Source organism: Abrus precatorius, unplaced genomic scaffold, assembly GCF_003935025.1.
Source record: "Abrus precatorius isolate BTA unplaced genomic scaffold, Abrus_2018 Scaffold11, whole genome shotgun sequence".
In the NCBI taxonomy this organism is placed as follows: Eukaryota; Viridiplantae; Streptophyta; class Magnoliopsida; order Fabales; family Fabaceae; genus Abrus; species Abrus precatorius.
Window position 1 is genome coordinate 24,629,393 of NW_020874303.1, and position 17,060 is coordinate 24,646,452.

The following is a 17,060-nucleotide window of genomic DNA, read 5'->3' on the forward strand; positions in this document are numbered from 1 at the left end:
TATCTACTTATGGATAACTAACACCATAGATCACAAAAATTATTTATATTATCCTTCAATGTGTATCAAATTCAACCTGAAGAATTTAATCAAAGATCTACAGCTGAGTTTTCAGTCAGCCAAAAAAACAGAATTCAACTCCCTAGTTTAGATTCTTAACTCTACTTTCTCCCTCGGTTTCTTTAATCATATATCCACAATACACACAACTATCCTCGCTTGTGTTGTCTGGGCATCATTTTACTAAGGGTGTATCCCAGGTATGAAAATAAGTTAAGTAAATTTTGGTTTTACAAAGTGGAAGTTTATCTTAATTTCTGTTTATCATATATCCACTATATGCACGACTATCTTCACTTCCAATTTATTTTCTCTTTTACTCTGCTGAATGTCCATTGTCATCGTAGTTAGCAACAGCAAAACATCTCCAATAGAGTAGTACGAACTATTTGGCTACGCTTCACATTATCCTCACTGCAAAGAAATCTACAAGTTGAAGATTTGGGATCTTCAAAAAAGATATGCTGAAATTTGGAAAATGAAAAAATAAAACCACACTATCACCTAAACCTGGAGAGACAATGAACCGAAGCAGTAAACAACAGAGAATCAATTTCAGCTGTCGTTCTTACCATATAAACGACATGTGCTTTACTCCGTGAGCCCAAAAAACTGAAAAAGCGAATGAAACTCACCCGCTCTTTCAAGAGCGTGGAAGCACGCTCGACCACGTGTTATCAAATACCACGTGACGCAATAAGGAAGAATGTTTACTTCACGCGCGCGTGAAAATAAATCACCGACAATGTTGTCATAATATCTCCATTTTCATCGTCCCAAAAATGAAGGGAGCAGAGATAGCGTGGTAGCAGAGAGGTACCCAGATTCCAGAAAAGGACCAAAATGCGCAGAACAATGGAATAGTACAAAATAGTTTTAAACTTGGAAGAGAAAACAGGAAGCAAAACTAGATTGGTGGTTGGTACTGGGGTTCCGAGGTTGTCAACTTGTCATGTCAATGGCAAAAGTGGAAGAGGAACACACTTCAACGAATCACACACCTTCTCACGTGTTACTTCTTCAAATCATGAGCAAAAGGAGAACATGGGTATGCATTTTTGTGCTTTTTTATGGCTTGCTCTTCACATCTTCATGGACTTTCCTCAAGTCCATGATTTCATGGTACAATTTTCAAGCTCAGTCATCGAATTCTTGGTGGCCGGCAGTCTATGTTTCGGTGCTTCTTGGCACTGTTTTCGGGTTGCTTTCGATGGTTGCAGCTATAGCTGTGGTGGTTCCTGCGGTTCTGGTCACGTGGATCACCATCGTGGTGTTGTTGGCTTTTTTTGGGAAGCCTAAGAGGACTTTGGTTGTGGAGGGGGGACAGATTACGAGGGAAATTTTCAGTTTTATGATGAAGGTTTTGCTGAAAGAAGGGAATGTTGTGGCTGCTATTTGTGCTATTTTGGGGTATTTTGCTTTGGGGAGAACCAACGGTAAAGGTGTTGATTGAGCTGGGTGCTTGATTTTGTAGGATTTGGATAGATGGGTGGTTTGCAGATCTTGGTGGCTGTTGTGGTGATTTGAGTGTTTTGATCTCTTTTTTAGCATCTTTCTAGAAAGAGTGGGAATTAGATTGATTAGATAGGGAAAATTGTTAACTGCGGATCTGTATAGCTGCTTAACAATCTTCAATCCTAGTGCATGCACTCCGTGATTCATTAATTTTTCCAGCCTTTTTTTTTTCCTTGTCTTTTGCCTTCAAGATTAAATACTAATTCTTTAATTGTATGCCCCGGAAGTTGGTCTTCTTTGTCAGCAAATTGTCACTGATAAATCTGTAAATTTGATGCTTTGAGCTATATATATATATATATATATATCAATGGGCTGCACGAAGTTTAATATATCAATCTTGAAAAGTTATATAATAGAGTTTGTATCAAATGAAGGAAAAGGATAAAGAATAAATGATTCAGAAATAGTTCCTATTAAAGGTCAACTAGCGAAGTGATAGCTGTAATTTTCATTAAGAAAGCAAAATTGATCATAGAACTACTTCCAAATCACTCTATCATAGCTAACCACAATCTATCTGACCACTCATTCCCATGATCTCACCAATCATGCGATCAAACTACTCTGTCAGTTTAAAATGTCTGAACACTTCATGTTCCGAAGTTGCTTGCAGGGTTAATTAGCTAAATGGACATTGGGTAAATGTTAGTTTTGAAAGATATCTACCACTGAATTATTTTCTCCCATTTGAGTGACAACATCTGGTGAGGGGAATCCTCTAATCTTATTTGTAAAGAGAGGAACTTATTTATTCTTCTTGGACATAAAAACTTGTTTCAACTTTGAAGAGTCAGGACATCCATAAAAGGAAAAGTAGGAGATTTTGAGAGAAAATTAAATAATAAAACAACATTGAATTTGAAATTGGACACTTTTTTGTACATATTCTCTTCTGGTTTGATTGTTCTGCGAGCAAGACAGACCCGCAACTATATACATAACCAAAAGTCATAACAAAAAGGAATAAAAATATTTGTGTAGATTGTTTATTCAATAAAAAGTCAAGCATTTTAAAAAACTGCACATTGCACAAGTAGTTTTATTCTTTTGTTAAACACAGCTCAACATTGTGGATCTGGATTTGGTACAGTTAATAAATGGTGCATTTGGTGTAGTAATAATTCAGAACCGTTGGATTAAAATTCGAGGACTCGGATTTTCCTTCATTAAATCAGACATAAAAAGTAACCTCAAAGTATAAACCGTCTGATCTTTATCCAATGGCTCTCAGTTTTTGACTGGACCAAATGCATTCCTTTTTAACTGCATTAAATCCATTTCCCAACATTATACCTTAGTGAAGCAGGTAAACCTGAACATACGCTGCAGCTCCACCAACCCTTCTCTATGAAATTTCTTTCATGTGTTGATTGATGGTAACTATAGGATTGATTTGCGTTTATGAAAACAAGTGTATTGGAAGCCTTAAAAATACCCTGATTTAATAAACTATACAATTAGTCATTTTTCATTCTTTAATAAATTCTGACCATTTTCTGTACCCTAAAAAAAATTATGACCCTTTGGTTTTGAATTAAAATTACCTGGTATAGTTAGTTGGGTTGTTACATTAAATTGCTACAGTAATTTATTCAATTTTAGTAGGTGTATATATGAATATGAACACACACGAGTCTTGTAGGTATTAGGTAAGCACTTAAAAGAGGGCACTGGCACTCCGCATTCTACTCCTAAAATTAGAACAGTATTTTGTTCCTTCGACTAAGTTTCTTTGCTGCTTTAGAGATTGACTTAAAAATACCTGCAATGGTCAAACATCATCGCAATAGGCCAAACCAAGGGGATGGTGCACAAGCTGAATATTGTGGATACCCAAAGGGCAATGACCCTGTCAGGTAACATGTGGTGTGAGGTTGATTGCATCACGTTTGATATATAGAAAAATAATTTTTAATAAATAATACTAAATTATATTTTAAAATATATAATATTTTATCAATATACTAAATTTTATTATGTCTTATAATTTTTAATGAAAAATTCCTATAGTAAATTCTTATTATATACCTTTATACACATATTTAAAAAATGTTAGAAAAAAGAGAAGACCATTCCAGCTATGTACACTTCACTGATCAGAAAGACAGAAATAACACATAGTGGTTGAGACAAGCCACATCCCTATTGAAGTTGTCACCTTAGCCAGAAAGGAAAAGAAAAGAGAATCATTCTATACACTTGTTTTATTCATAGCAACAAGGCATCGCAACAGGCTGGTTGGACTGAGTGTGTTTAGGGTCAGATTTAATAGAAGCGGCGAAGAAGACAAACTCAATCCTATTCTTTTCTTTCATTTATTCATATTTTTTTAAAATAAATTGTATCAAGAATATTCTAATTCAAATAATATGTAAAAATTAAAAAATAAAAAAAATCATAAAAATTAAAAAAACAAAAATTATTGTTTTAATAAAACGTGTAATTTTAATTTTATTATTATTATTGAAATTGATTATCTATAATTATTATTATTATATTTTATACAATTATAACAAATGCGAGTGAGAGAATAAATCTTATAACTCATTTTTGTAGTTTGTGAAAGAGATTTACAACATTTTTGCAATTTTCGTCATATATGTAGTCGAGTAAACACTGGGAAGGACCATATCGAAATGAAAAGTCCCGCGTCGCTTACTTGAATTACTATAATGTAATTATATTTTATATACCTATTGAACTATTTCATTAATACAAGTGCATGAACCATGTCATCACAGTGAACATGCATGCAGGTTGATTCTATAAGAATGTGATTAATTTTCTAGCTTAAGCAAATGTCTATTAGAAAGAAAAAATAATTGAATCCTTCTTCTTTTGGTCACTGCAAAATGATTTCGAGCTCTAATTGTCTTTTTGACCGAAAAGACATTAACCAATACCATGTAGCATTAATACTTGCTTTGGAGTAATCTGATGTGCTTATGATGCAAAAGTGGCACCACGCATTCAATCTCAAACTCAATCATCCTACTGATAATAAATTGCACCTAAACAAGTGACAGAGATTGAGAATGATCCATGGCTTCCCATATAAGGTTTCTTTACAATAATGTTCCTTATCTATTAAAAACCTTGTGTTCCTTATCCTTGGTTGTCTATTTTTATTTTATTTTATGTTAAAAGGCAAGAACTTACGTTATGCTTTTGTAATTATTACAACCTAATCGTGATTTTAAAAGGATGAAAGTGAAGATTGATATAGGTTATTTTATATAATGGGATTTGTTTATTGAATAAGTTACTTGCTAACTTATACTGGTAACTATTAACACCTTTATTAGTTTGGTACTTGCTAACTTTAACAATATTCCAAATGAATAAAGAAAGTGATACGGGACCATGTTTAGGACCAATGGATGATTGGTTTGGTCACACGTGAAGGAGTGTGGTTTACTAACAATTAGGTTTCTCTATGTACAATTGATTGAATTTGTTGTTCACAAACTTTTTTAATTGTCATTAAAAGTCGAACTGTTTATATGTATAATTGTTCTAGTTAAAACATACTTTCCTTATTTCATCAAAGAAAACAAATCAATTAAGATTTTATGCAGAGCAGTGCTTCGATGCTTGTAGGAAACAATTTTTACAACAATATTCCATATGCAATGCAATTAGATGAATAAGAAAAGCCATAACTCATCTATCACATCAATTAAAATTTCTCTTGTTTTCCCTTGACGTTTAGTTAACACTTCAGATTATAAGAGGTATTTGAACAAAACCCGTGTTTGAAATTATTTATTTTGAAAAAATAGAAAAACATAAATACATTATACTAAACACAATATGTGAAAATAAAAACATCAACCTTGGAAGGTTATGATATAAAGTAAATAAAGCCATATTTTAATTCTTCAAATACTAAAGAATGATCACTTTAATTTTTTCTTTTATAAAAAACTTGACATTTTATAAAATTTAATAATGGAATGCAAAATTCATAAAATAAAAAATTGAAGTGACAAAAGCATGAATTAAAGCAATTTATGCTCATAATTTTGTGCAGTTTAATTTAAGAAATAGAATGAAGGTCTACAATTCATTTAATTCACACTTCAAAAAATTATTTTTATTTTTTAAATATATATTCTAATAAAGATTACAGTTGAATTTGATTTTAATATATATATCAATTGTATTGGATAATTCAAAATTATTTTCTTTTTAAAATTATCTATATTATTTGAAACAAATTTGGATTAGTTTTTATTGTATTTTTTATTAATTTTTTACTTGAACAATAAAACATTAATAATATATATAACATTACTTACAATTATTTTTTTATATACACATCTTTAAAATATTTTCGATAATCAAAAGACACTAAAAAAATAGATAAGAAGTAAGTAGAAAAAAATGTGATACTTGAATTAATAAAATAAAAAAAAATAATTTCTTACTGATTTAGATGAAAAAAAACATGATTCATATAAAAAATATTCTTAACAATAAAAATTGAAAATTTAATATAATATATTTTCTTAATTATGAATATTTTAAATTTTCAAAATAGTTTTATATTATTTTAAAATTACTCTTAGTAAAATTTAAATTTTGTAAAAAAAAATCATGGATTCTCTCCAGCAAAAGTTTTATTATTTTATATGGAAAATAAATAATAAATTTCACATCATTTTTATTTCATTTAGATAAAAAAAATAACAAAACACATAAACATATGATTCTTTTGCCTTTTCTATTCCTTAGACAAATATTCAAATAAGGTTAAAAAGTCATTTCAGCTATGACGTATACTCTAAAATTTTCTACCAATCAGTCAAAGCTTTTTGTGCACACTTTTTTCTTACGTGTCTTTTCCGTATTAGTTAAACGCTGTTTGAACTCTCGACAATCATTCCTAAAGGAACCATTGGAGCAAATCATGCTAATTATTATTTTACTTTGATGTTATGAATAATTAAAAGGAACTGTAAATAACTATAGAAGTGTGAAAAATCTGAGTCTCAAAAATATTAATTTACATATATTAAGACTCTCTGCCCATGTTAATAGGCAATAGTCCTGCCAAGATATTAAATGAGCAAATTTAATGATTTTAAAATTTGTGTAAAAGGAAACATGATTAAACACTAAATAAAAATTAAAAACTGAAGGTGTGAATAAACATACTTTTTTTGAGTTAGTATTCACACCCTAAACTTTGTGAATCTAAAAAATATTTAGTAACACTTTATTTAAACATATTTTATTATAAATTAAAATTTATTAAAAATTATATACATTTATCTAGTAATTCTTGCTTATATTTTTACAATCTTTAATAAAATTTAGCCCATAAAATAATAAATTCTTAACACTATTCATAGATCTAAAGCAAGCATTTAAAAATTGTGTCTATTGTGAATTTTAAATATTTATTATCACTTTTATTTATGTAAATTTTATTTAAATTTTATTTTTCCTTTTATGATCATATTAATGGTAGAAATATTTTAGACCAAAATTATTTAAATAGAGTAGCAATACATACTCCTACTTTTTAAATATATATTTTTATATGAAAAAATGATTAAATGTGTAAATATTACAAAAAATTAAATTCAAATATAATTAGTGGAATACGTTAAAGAAGCTTAGAACCATCACATTAATGGAGAATTAAGGCGCAATTAATACACTGAGGAATCTCGGAACCAAAAAAGATTAGTAATCACAAGGGAGCAATGAGAATTGATATTATTTTAATATTTTAATCTGCTGAGTTTATTTTATTGACTGCTAATAATGATATGGTAAATGCTTCAGCGTTACATGACATTGAATGCTGTTTGTCCTTAGGATGTTACTGATACCGAATAAAGGGAGAAGAACAGTGAGACATTACATGTTCCTTAACTCAGTTCAAACATTTCACCGCACACTCACTTCAATCATCTCTGTAAATTTGGACTATTTCAAAGAAGATAAACATGTGATTCTCTTTCATTGTCTTGCCTTCTATGGGGTTGAACTGCGACCATAACCATAACAATTCATCATTTCATGCACAGTAGTTATCTTCTGCTTAGGCTCACCCTATAAATTCCCTAATTACAGCAACTTAAAAAACCCACCAAAATTTCCTTATGCATTCCTTTTGGGTTCACTAAGGTTTTTTGGAGACTTTAAGTTTATACCTTTCAAGTCCATTCACACTGTTGTCAGTTCTAAGAGAGAGATCTAGACAGTTTAACCATTTGGGGTGCGAAGAACAATCAAACTCAATTCTGGGTGTGAGGTTCAGCAATCTTCATCAAGTGTCACTAAATTAGTGACCTTTTTGATCAAAGGGCCAAAAGGGTACTAGGGAACCTCCCCAATTTGTTGAATTTCTCCCCCAAAATAATGGTGGCAGGGAATGGAATCTTTTATCCCATTCTGGGTTTTGCTTCGTTTGTGGTTTTCATTTACATGTCTTTCGGAGGCTTAAGGTTCAGTTTTGATGAAGGACCAGAATTGGGTTTTGTGGAGAGAAACGGGACGCAGTTTATGTTGGAAGGAAAAGCATTCTACGTAAATGGGTGGAACTCTTACTGGTTAATGGTCCAATCCGTGGATGTTTATTCGAGATCCAAGGTTCGTGAAATGATGAAAACCGGAGCTAAGATGGGTCTCACTGTTTGTAGAACTTGGGCCTTCAATGATGGTGACTACAATGCCCTTCAAACTTCGCCTGGTCGCTTTGATGAACAAGCTTTCAAGGTAGTATTGTATGCAGCTTATGATCTTTGTGGTTTTGTAACATGTTACTCCTAGAAATTTGCTGATTGTGTCTTTGTGTGCCTTTTTTTTGAGTTACATGTCGGATACCGACATAAATTAGTTTAATGTTTTAGGTGTGCGCGTGTGGAGTGGTGATATGGTGAATTGTTTATTGTTTTATGTTTTTTGGGCTTTTCTTTTCCTTGATTTTTTTATTGCCTTCTCCGTTTTTGTTCTCTTTTTCCTGAAATTGTGTTTGACTGTTTGTGAGTGTATTTGTTGGTGTTAGCAAAACTGGGCATTGGCGCGTGGTTGTAATTGTATCATTGACCGTACTATGTAGCGTTTGTGGAAGGACTTATCTAGGGTTGTGATTGTTGTAAAATAGGATATACTTCTGTCCTTAGAGCTGAATATTATTGCTTAGTTAATGGAGATACCAGTTTTCCAAGGAAGTGATAGGATACATAAAAAAAATGGCATGCTATCTTTCTGTGTGTGGTCAGGATCTAAGTAGAATCAATTGGATGATCATCGTTTTTCTTATGCTGCTAAAAATTTGTTCATTAGCTAAATGATTCAACTGGAAATATGTTGGACTTGTCTTCCTCTTTTGCAGTCCTTGATCAACTAATCGCAAGGTGTTTCTGACTTCTGACAAAAATCAATTTATGAGAGACATGTCAAAATTGAAACTTTTTATTTTGCAAATCAATACAATCTTTTAAAATTATATGATGGTTGCCTTGGAGATGTATGTTTTACTGAATCTTCCCTTTATCTCATTACTTGTGATTTTTTTGGCTCATGTGGTAAGTAAGTTGTTTATTGTTTATGAATGAAAATGATGCTGAGGATTTGTGGGTGACTGGTGATAGGCCTTGGATTATGTCATAGCAGAAGCCAGGCAACATGGAATTAAGCTCCTCCTCAGCTTAGTGAATAACTTGCAAGCATATGGTGGGAAGAGTCAGTATGTCAAGTGGGCATGGCAAGAAGGGGTAGGGTTAAGCTCGTCCAACGATTCTTTCTTCTTTGATCCATCTATCCGTAGTTATTTCAAGAATTACATCAAGGTATGACATGTCTATCTTTTCTTTTCTTTTCTTTTTCCACTGCATCTTTTGTCTATGTTGGAGAGGCACTCTTATATATATATATATATATATATATATATATATATATATATATATAACAGCTTATTCTATAAACAAAAATGTCAAACAACTTATGCACACAGCAACAACTAAGAGCATGTTTATTTTTATTTTTAAAAAGAAAAAATTCTTTTTAAAAATGAAAACATACACATACTCATTTCCTTGACATCTTTTGGCATAAGCGAAGACCTTTAATTGTCGGCTGGCAACCTTATTGATAATACTTTTCAAACGATTCCTAAACTTACTAGGCCTAAATTTTCTTAGTTTTCTATGATTCGTGTCTTTAAGAATTATATACAGGTAGACAAAGAGAGTGTCTATTGCCACTGTTATTAAACAAATTAATAAATTTTTATTAATTGTTAGTTTGATTGACAAAGAAGAAAAATAATCTTTTAGATCAAAATTATTAGGAAAGAAGTGTCAATAGACACTCCTCTAGACAAGTAATTCTTGATATAAATATAATATAATGTAATAAAACTATTTGTGTCTCTTCACCGAACAGTTGAAGCTTTTGGAATTGTTAGTTCATGACATGGTATCAAACAAAGGGAGAGAAAGAGAGCCTGCGGGAGGGAATATGTCCAAAATATAATATGAAAGTAATAAAAGCATTTGTGCCTAACAGCTTAAACTTTTGGGATAGTTGGTTCTTGACAGTTTTCATAGTTGTATCTGCTGGCCAGACATTGTATTTGACATTTGAGTGGCATTCCTAATCCACTTTTTCTGAAAATTGAATCATGTTGACAAGCATTTGGAAGCTAACACTGCTGATGCTATTCCTATTTTATTGAAGTAATGTTGCGCCATTGTACTAATTAAATGTCTGATTTTTACACCCTATAAAGGCACAACTTTTTTTACTTTTTTAAATATGACAAATAAAGAAATAACCATATTTCTCAGGCTTCATTGGATGCCCTCTGCTTTCCGTTTGTTTTTGGTCTCATTGCTTTTTGTTTCCTTATGTATGCCAAATTCGAAACTTCTCTAGCCCAAGATCCATGACTTCATGTGAAACTTGTATCTCCTGCTTCCCTGGAACAAAACTACCTCTTCCTTTACCTGCTAAACTGTATGACTAGCATTTATTTTCTGTACTGAGCATTTCAATTTTACCTGCATGTTTAAAATCCTTGAAACTTTTATTAGATAAATTAATAATTTTCTTTGAATTTTTCTGCAGACTGTCTTGACAAGGAAAAATACTTTCAACGGAATTGAATATAGAAATGACCCCACCATTTTTGCTTGGGAATTGATTAATGAACCTCGTTGCATGTCTGATCCTTCAGGTGACACACTCCAAGTAAGTCCTTTACCAGTATCAAATCAATATTTCAAAATTTACAATAACGGTTGAATTTGATACGAAGGAAATACGCAAAATTTGACCATTGTTTTATACTCATTGTGACGCTCTAATTTTTAATTCCCTATTGGGAAACATATAAAAGAAAAAGAAAAGAAAAATTTGAAACCGTCTACCTCACTAAAAATGTAACAAAACATTTGCTTTTCTGTTTCATGTAAACTCATAGAAAAGAAAAATGGATAACTTAGTGCTTAAATCTCCTGCTATCGTGGAGTCTGGCCTATTATGGATCTACTAGAGGTAGCCTTATCTTGCATTGCAAGAGGCTGATTGCATGGCTTGGTCCTCCTAGTTACATAGAAAAAAGGGATAAGCGCATGTTCATTTCATTTGATTTAGATGTCTAAGTATACGTGTTACTTAATTGCATTAGAATTGCAGGGATGGATACAAGAAATGTCAACTTTTGTCAAATTGATTGACAAGAACCATCTGTTGACTGTGGGGCTCGAAGGTTTTTATGGTCCTAATGATCCAAAAAGTTCAACTGTCAACCCTGAGCTTTGGGCATCCAGACTTGGGTCTGATTTTATTCGGAACTCCAAACTATCAAATATCGATTTTGCCTCTGTTCATATCTATCCTGACCATTGGTAAGTCTCCTTTTTCTATGCCTTTAGTTTGGGTTTGCTTATTAACTCATAAGAAAGAGGAGCTAAGGAAGTGTTACATGAGTGCAACCTGCAGAAGGAAGGTTTCGAGGTTATCTAAAGAGATTTTCCTGTTTAAGTGATCAACAATTGCAACTAAAGTTCTTTAGAAATTTGCAATATGCCCTATAAAATCTGTCTTCTAATTGTAATTAGAACTACACATACAAAATTTGCTCGTGATGAATTCATATAGCTTGTTCTTTTGCACTGTCCTTAATTATTTAATTTTTTTTCATAGGTTTCATGACCAAGGATTTGAAGATCAACTGAAATTTGTGTCCAAGTGGATGCATTCCCACATTGAAGATGGCGACAAAGTATTGAAGAAACCTGTCTTGTTCTCTGAATATGGATTATCAGAAAAGAATCAGAATTTTTCATTGTCTGACCGAGAAAAAATGCATAGAACTGTTTTAGATATAATTTATAAATCTGCTAAAAAAAACAGGTCTGGAGCAGGTGCTTTAGTTTGGCAATTCTTAGTTGGGGGAATGAAGGAGTTTTCTGATGAATATGGGATGGTCCCATGGGAAAGTTCGTCAACCCCTTCTGTATTTATTGAACAATCATGCAGATTGGCCAATGCCAAGGGATGGACTCAACAAGATTTAAGTTTCAAAGAACATTGTTAACAAAAGAAAAGGTGGAATAGAAATATGGATAAGATATGGTTATTTGTTGGGCATTTAATGGCTGGTTCTTGTACAATACCTTCTGGTTTCAACTTTTCATCACCAAATATTGGAGTGGAGTGATTAGTTGAGTATACAATGTGGTAGCATGGATTAGAGATTCTTATATAACAAAGTATATTTAAATTGTCATACTGATAAACAAAATCTTCAATGAAACCTATGTAAATGAAGGAACAACTTTCTATGATGTGTAATTGAAATTACATTATCAAGTCCAATTTGCTCTGCTGGTTGTATGTGGAGAATCATCTAATCATTGCACATACATTAGTCATTTGATTTCATTCATGTGTCTCACTGAATGTTTCTGCACCTAAGCATGCACATTTGGAAGTGCACATAACCCAATTATAATAATTGAATACTCAATTTAGACCAACAAGCACAAAAACTAGAGTAATTCAAAATTTTTCAGAGACTAAAATAAAATGAAGTGCAATTGTAAAATTTATAAAAACAACAGCATATACCATAATAATTATATCAACGGGAAACAAAATGATATGTACATGCGCAGCAGAAGAAAACAAGTTCCCTCTTTCTTGTTCACAAATAAAGGTAGCGTCCAAAACCCTAAAATGAAAAATTAAAAAGAAAAAAAGACTTTGGAATGGCTAATTGGAACGACGCTTAGCGAATCTGGGTGAAGTTCTAACCCCATTGACAGAAACAGGGCTTTTCTCAGCTTCACTCTTGTTTCCTTTAGGGTTTGATTTCACCGCCTCTTCAACAACCTTTGCAGCTTCACCGTCTTGAACCGATTTTGGGCTCCGAGCCCTCAACGACGTCGTGTCAGAAACCTCGTTCTCCAAAGAAGCGACTCTGTCAAAATCATCGCCAAGCTTCTTCACCAAGCGCCTCCTCCGAACACCGCCACTCACAACCTTAACCTGTTCTTCCTCTTTCTCCTCGTCTTGCTCGATCAGAGCCATCAACCGCCTTCGCCGCTTCGTCGCAACCGGAGCAGGTGGTGGCGAAGGTGAGGCTGTTCTTTTAGAGCCGCGGAGATCCGAGTGGGCCGGGGGGAGTGGGCTTTGGGCCTGGGTCTTGGAGAGTTTTTCGCGCTGGGATCGGAGCCTGTCAACGTTGCCTTCAATTTTGCCTTGGAGGCGGAGGCGCTTGAAGCTGAGGCCGCCCATGGACCAGTGGGCTTCTTGGGCCCAAGACATTAGTGGGTCGGTGACGGAAACTGGAGGATCGACGCGGTGGTCGTTGAACTTGACGTCGGCGTAGATCCGAGGGCGAGGGAGGCTGGTGCCGTAGAACTTGCCGGGGCCAAGAGAGACAACCATTGTGAGTGAAATGGTAAAAGAGTGAATATGAGATGGGACGAGTTGGGATTAATGCTGATTGTGTTTGTTAAATAGGAATCACAAAGCTAAGAAAACATGGCGGGACTAGTTGGCGCTCCAATTGGGGCTGTGAAATTTTGGCGCCTTTTCGTTGTGGGCTTGGGCTTTTTGTTTGCTAGCTTTTACATTTTGTTTTTATCTAGACTAGCCCTTACATTGAGAAGCATTCAGGTTGAGACCAAAAGGTCTCACCCACACAAAAAAGAAAAAGTAAACTCATCAGGTCCATTTGTCTCAAATAATAATCCGGCACGAGATATTATGGGGAAATTGTTTTTACTATTTTTTTTTATTAATTGCGCCATTTTTATTACATCACTTTCGAAAATTTAATTTTAAAATATATTAAACACACTTCAAAAAATTAATTTATGAAGACATTTTTAGTACATTATCAAATCTTGGAAGTAATGAGAAAAATGGCACAAGTAGTTCAAAAGGTAATTTTTAAATATTTAGGATATGTTTAATTTTTATTTTTAAAACAGTTTTCTATTTTTAAAAATTAATTTTAATACAAATTTATACTGAAATTAATTTTCAAAAACAAAAAACTATTTTAAAATAAAAATCAAACATGCTCTTAACTTGTTACAGTACTCTTAAATTTGATAAGTTATTTTAAATCTTTGGTATTATTCTTTTACTATCTTATAAATTAAGGGTATTTAAATTTTTTAAAATAAATTACTAATTTCCCTGTTTATTAATATAAAATTAACGATCATAATTATAATACATATAAAAAAATATAAAATACCCTCTCATTAAATAATTTATCACAAACATATAGCTGTCTAAATTTTGAAACTATCTTGTTTCGTTTGGGGGCCGTTATTGCTGCTAAGCTTGCGGGTCTATTTGTCTTAAATAAAAAATAATAATATACTATTACTGTAAAAAAGTTTATGTTGGCGATTAGTTAGATAATACCCTAAGTATAAAATTTATGAAACAAAGGGAATTACTTCTTAAACTTTCTAGTTTCTACTGATTTTCTAGTTCAAATTGTTAAGTAGTAGCATAAGTAATTCCTGTGTTCGGCAAGTGATCCATTATGGTGAAGCCTTTGTGTCATGCTAATTTTTCATTAAGATATTTTACCATGTTATTCCCTAATTAATTTTTTTTGGTTCACTAATGCATGCTGTATATTCCTTCTAAGTGCTTGTCATCAGAATTTCAAATATAATATATTAATAGGCGCTAGTTGCTAACCTTCCTTTTGATCCTCTCTCCTTCTTGACCTTTCCTGTTGTTTTGCACTCAGCTCAAATCTATGCGTCAAAATGTTTTTTCTTTTTTATCGACGGAAAAAACCAAAAACGACTTTATGTTATTGTACAAAAACTTCCGTTAGGCCTTACATAATGGCTTGGGCTTTAGTAGGGATGGTCCTTGACCTGGTATTGTGGTTATACAACCTTATGATTTGTTGTGGTTTGTTTTCTTTTTCTTTTATTTTTGCATAAAAAAACGGTAGTCCCTTTAAATTTTATTGCATATATGGTTTAAAGGAATGCTAAATTGTGTTTACTGTTTAATATTGAAAATTTGTAGTTGGCTTTTAACAGTATATTGTACATTATTGTAATACTCTCAATGTTTATAAGTGTCATTAAACTTACGAATCTATGAAAATTAAAAAAAAAATACCCTTCTTAGTAGCAAAAAAAATTAAAATAAAAAATACCCCGCTTAATAAAGTGGTCGATCCTTCCCAATTCTAAACACAAGGCATCTCTATCTATGATGCGCTCAGCATTTGGTTCTAATGATTTTTATTTAATTATAATATTTAATTTAGGTTGTCTGTTATTTTATGAAATGGTTAGAAATGTTTTCTGTTTTCATTTTTTGTTGTTTTTAAAAATTTGTATAGGAAATACTAAAATTATAAAATAAAATTAAGGTGACAATTTTGTATTTATAAATAGAGACAAAATATAAAAAAAAAACATTTATACAAATCTAACAGGTTTCTAAATTTCTTTTCAAGTCAATTAAGCCTCTATTTTTAAATCTCAGCAAATTTAATGAATTCTTATATTAGAATCTGAATAATTACTCGTAAGTAAGAACCTTTTTAAAAGTTATATTCATCCTCACTAAATAACACAGTTTTTCTTACATTGAACATTTATTGATTTTTATTCATAATTGATATTCCTTTTAAATACAAATATCGAATTTTAAATCGTAATACACTATATTAAATTAAAGATATTTTTCTTTTCTGATGTCCAGAACCATACTAAAGCTCTAATTCTATTCTGCCCTTTTGTTGAGCACATATTCCCTTGAACGGTTAAACCAAACAACTACATTAATAGAGCGAAAGATAGTAACAAACAGCTGCTTTGATAGTATAAATACAAAAATTAAACCCAGGCATGATTACAATAAATAAATAAAAGGTTGCCATCAAAACACACAGACTAATAAGGCAGATATCTAGTAACCCGGTGGAATATAGCATCCTACTAGGCGACTTCTTCATGATATAACCCCATTCAAGCACAAGGTCATCTTTAACACACACAAAAAAAAAAAAAAAAAAAGCCAGCAGCACAAGCTCATCACAAATTGGTCACGAGCGTTTTCCACAACCACAAATGCGGAAAAATCGCGTTTGACCTAACCTGCAAATTACTGTTGCGTTCGCATTTCTTTCGATCTCGTTCCGTGCTTCGGTCCATCCAATAGCTTAGCAACACATAATATATACCATACAAAAGTTAGGAATAAACTTTACAGAATGAAGTGGGACATTTTGTGCATCCTGTAACAACAAAAGGTACAGATTCACGTTTATATAAGCTACTGCATAGGCACTGGTCTAAAACCTGAATTAATACTAGGAAGCTAAACAAAATCACAGATTCACATTGTCCTTTTCAATGAACACGGTAGAAGTTGCACATGCAGTACAAATTAATAATTACTAAACAGTCATCAGTAACAAAGGGTTGTTGCGATTTTAAAATAACATGTATTTCTTATTCTTCCTTATTTATTTTACTTCGTAACTGTTTTTTTCCCAAGCATGAAGGACACGGTCAAGGTCAACTTTAGATTCCATTTAATTAAATCACACTCGCAAAGCAGCACACATGGAATCCAACCATTCTAATTGCACCATGGCGAATAGGTTTTGTAAACTCCATGCTTATTACAGTAGAGACCTGCTATACAGTACGAAGGCATATTACAGTGGAGACCTGCTATACAGTAGGAATAATTACATAGGAATTGAGTACGAAACCATATGAATTCATTTGATTAGTGGAATAATTAATTTTTTTAAAGAAAAAGCTAAAAACTTGGCAGGAATCAAGGGTGCTAATAATTGTAACTGCTTTCATTTGTCTCATACTATTTATAATTTTCCATTGCAATAATTGTATTTCAGCTTATTAAAACAAGAAATTTTATCAAAAAGAGAAACCAAGAAAGGAGAATATAATCTTACAGAGACATTAAAATAAACCTAATATAAAACTAAC

At 32.2% G+C, this 17,060-nt stretch overlaps 4 protein-coding genes across 11 annotated transcripts in view; 2 read left to right on the forward strand and 2 right to left on the reverse strand.

Moving 5' to 3' along the window:
- The first annotated feature begins 447 nt into the window (after positions 1-447).
- Positions 448-1,921, forward strand: LOC113855447. Its single transcript, XM_027487090.1, has one exon. The coding sequence runs from the start codon at positions 1,013-1,015 to the stop codon at positions 1,511-1,513; it is 501 nt and encodes a 166-aa protein (XP_027342891.1). The 5' UTR covers positions 448-1,012; the 3' UTR covers positions 1,514-1,921.
- A 5,505-nt stretch (positions 1,922-7,426) lies between these two features.
- On the forward strand, positions 7,427-12,441 carry LOC113854933 (mannan endo-1,4-beta-mannosidase 2-like). Its single transcript, XM_027486276.1, has 5 exons — positions 7,427-8,310; positions 9,189-9,386; positions 10,666-10,788; positions 11,236-11,447; positions 11,746-12,441. The coding sequence occupies exons 1-5, from the start codon at positions 7,954-7,956 to the stop codon at positions 12,137-12,139; spliced, it is 1,284 nt and encodes a 427-aa protein (XP_027342077.1). The 5' UTR covers positions 7,427-7,953; the 3' UTR covers positions 12,140-12,441.
- Positions 12,442-12,660: 219 nt separating this feature from the next.
- Positions 12,661-13,526, reverse strand: LOC113856340. The gene has a single exon (XM_027488126.1). It carries the CDS (start codon positions 13,492-13,494, stop codon positions 12,817-12,819), a length of 678 nt encoding a protein of 225 aa, XP_027343927.1. The 5' UTR covers positions 13,495-13,526; the 3' UTR covers positions 12,661-12,816.
- A 2,159-nt stretch (positions 13,527-15,685) lies between these two features.
- Positions 15,686-17,060, reverse strand: part of LOC113856472 (two pore calcium channel protein 1) — a 32,301-nt gene continuing 30,926 nt past the window's right edge. For 4 of the 8 annotated variants that reach the window (XM_027488299.1, XM_027488297.1, XM_027488296.1 and 1 more), the window contains one exon: positions 15,899-16,336. The gene's annotated coding sequence lies outside the window, so the exon portion shown is untranslated. Of the gene's footprint in view, positions 16,743-17,060 lie in introns of all 8 variants that reach the window. The other 4 variants (XM_027488292.1, XM_027488291.1, XM_027488294.1 and 1 more) reach the window with 4 other exon arrangements.

What these genes read in the sequence shown, in the direction of transcription:
- LOC113855447 (XM_027487090.1), top strand. Translation starts at nt 1,013, where the DNA reads ATGTCAATGGCAAAAGTGGAAGAGGAACACACTTCAACGAATCACACA.
- LOC113854933 (XM_027486276.1), top strand. Translation starts at nt 7,954, where the DNA reads ATGGTGGCAGGGAATGGAATCTTTTATCCCATTCTGGGTTTTGCTTCG. An exon ending in ATTTCAAGAATTACATCAAG is followed by an intron (nt 9,387 to 10,665) that starts GTATGACATGTC and finishes ATTTTTCTGCAG; the next exon opens with ACTGTCTTGACAAGGAAAAA. An exon ending in CATATCTATCCTGACCATTG is followed by an intron (nt 11,448 to 11,745) that starts GTAAGTCTCCTT and finishes TTTTTTTCATAG; the next exon opens with GTTTCATGACCAAGGATTTG.
- LOC113856340 (XM_027488126.1), bottom strand. Translation starts at nt 13,494, where the DNA reads ATGGTTGTCTCTCTTGGCCCCGGCAAGTTCTACGGCACCAGCCTCCCT.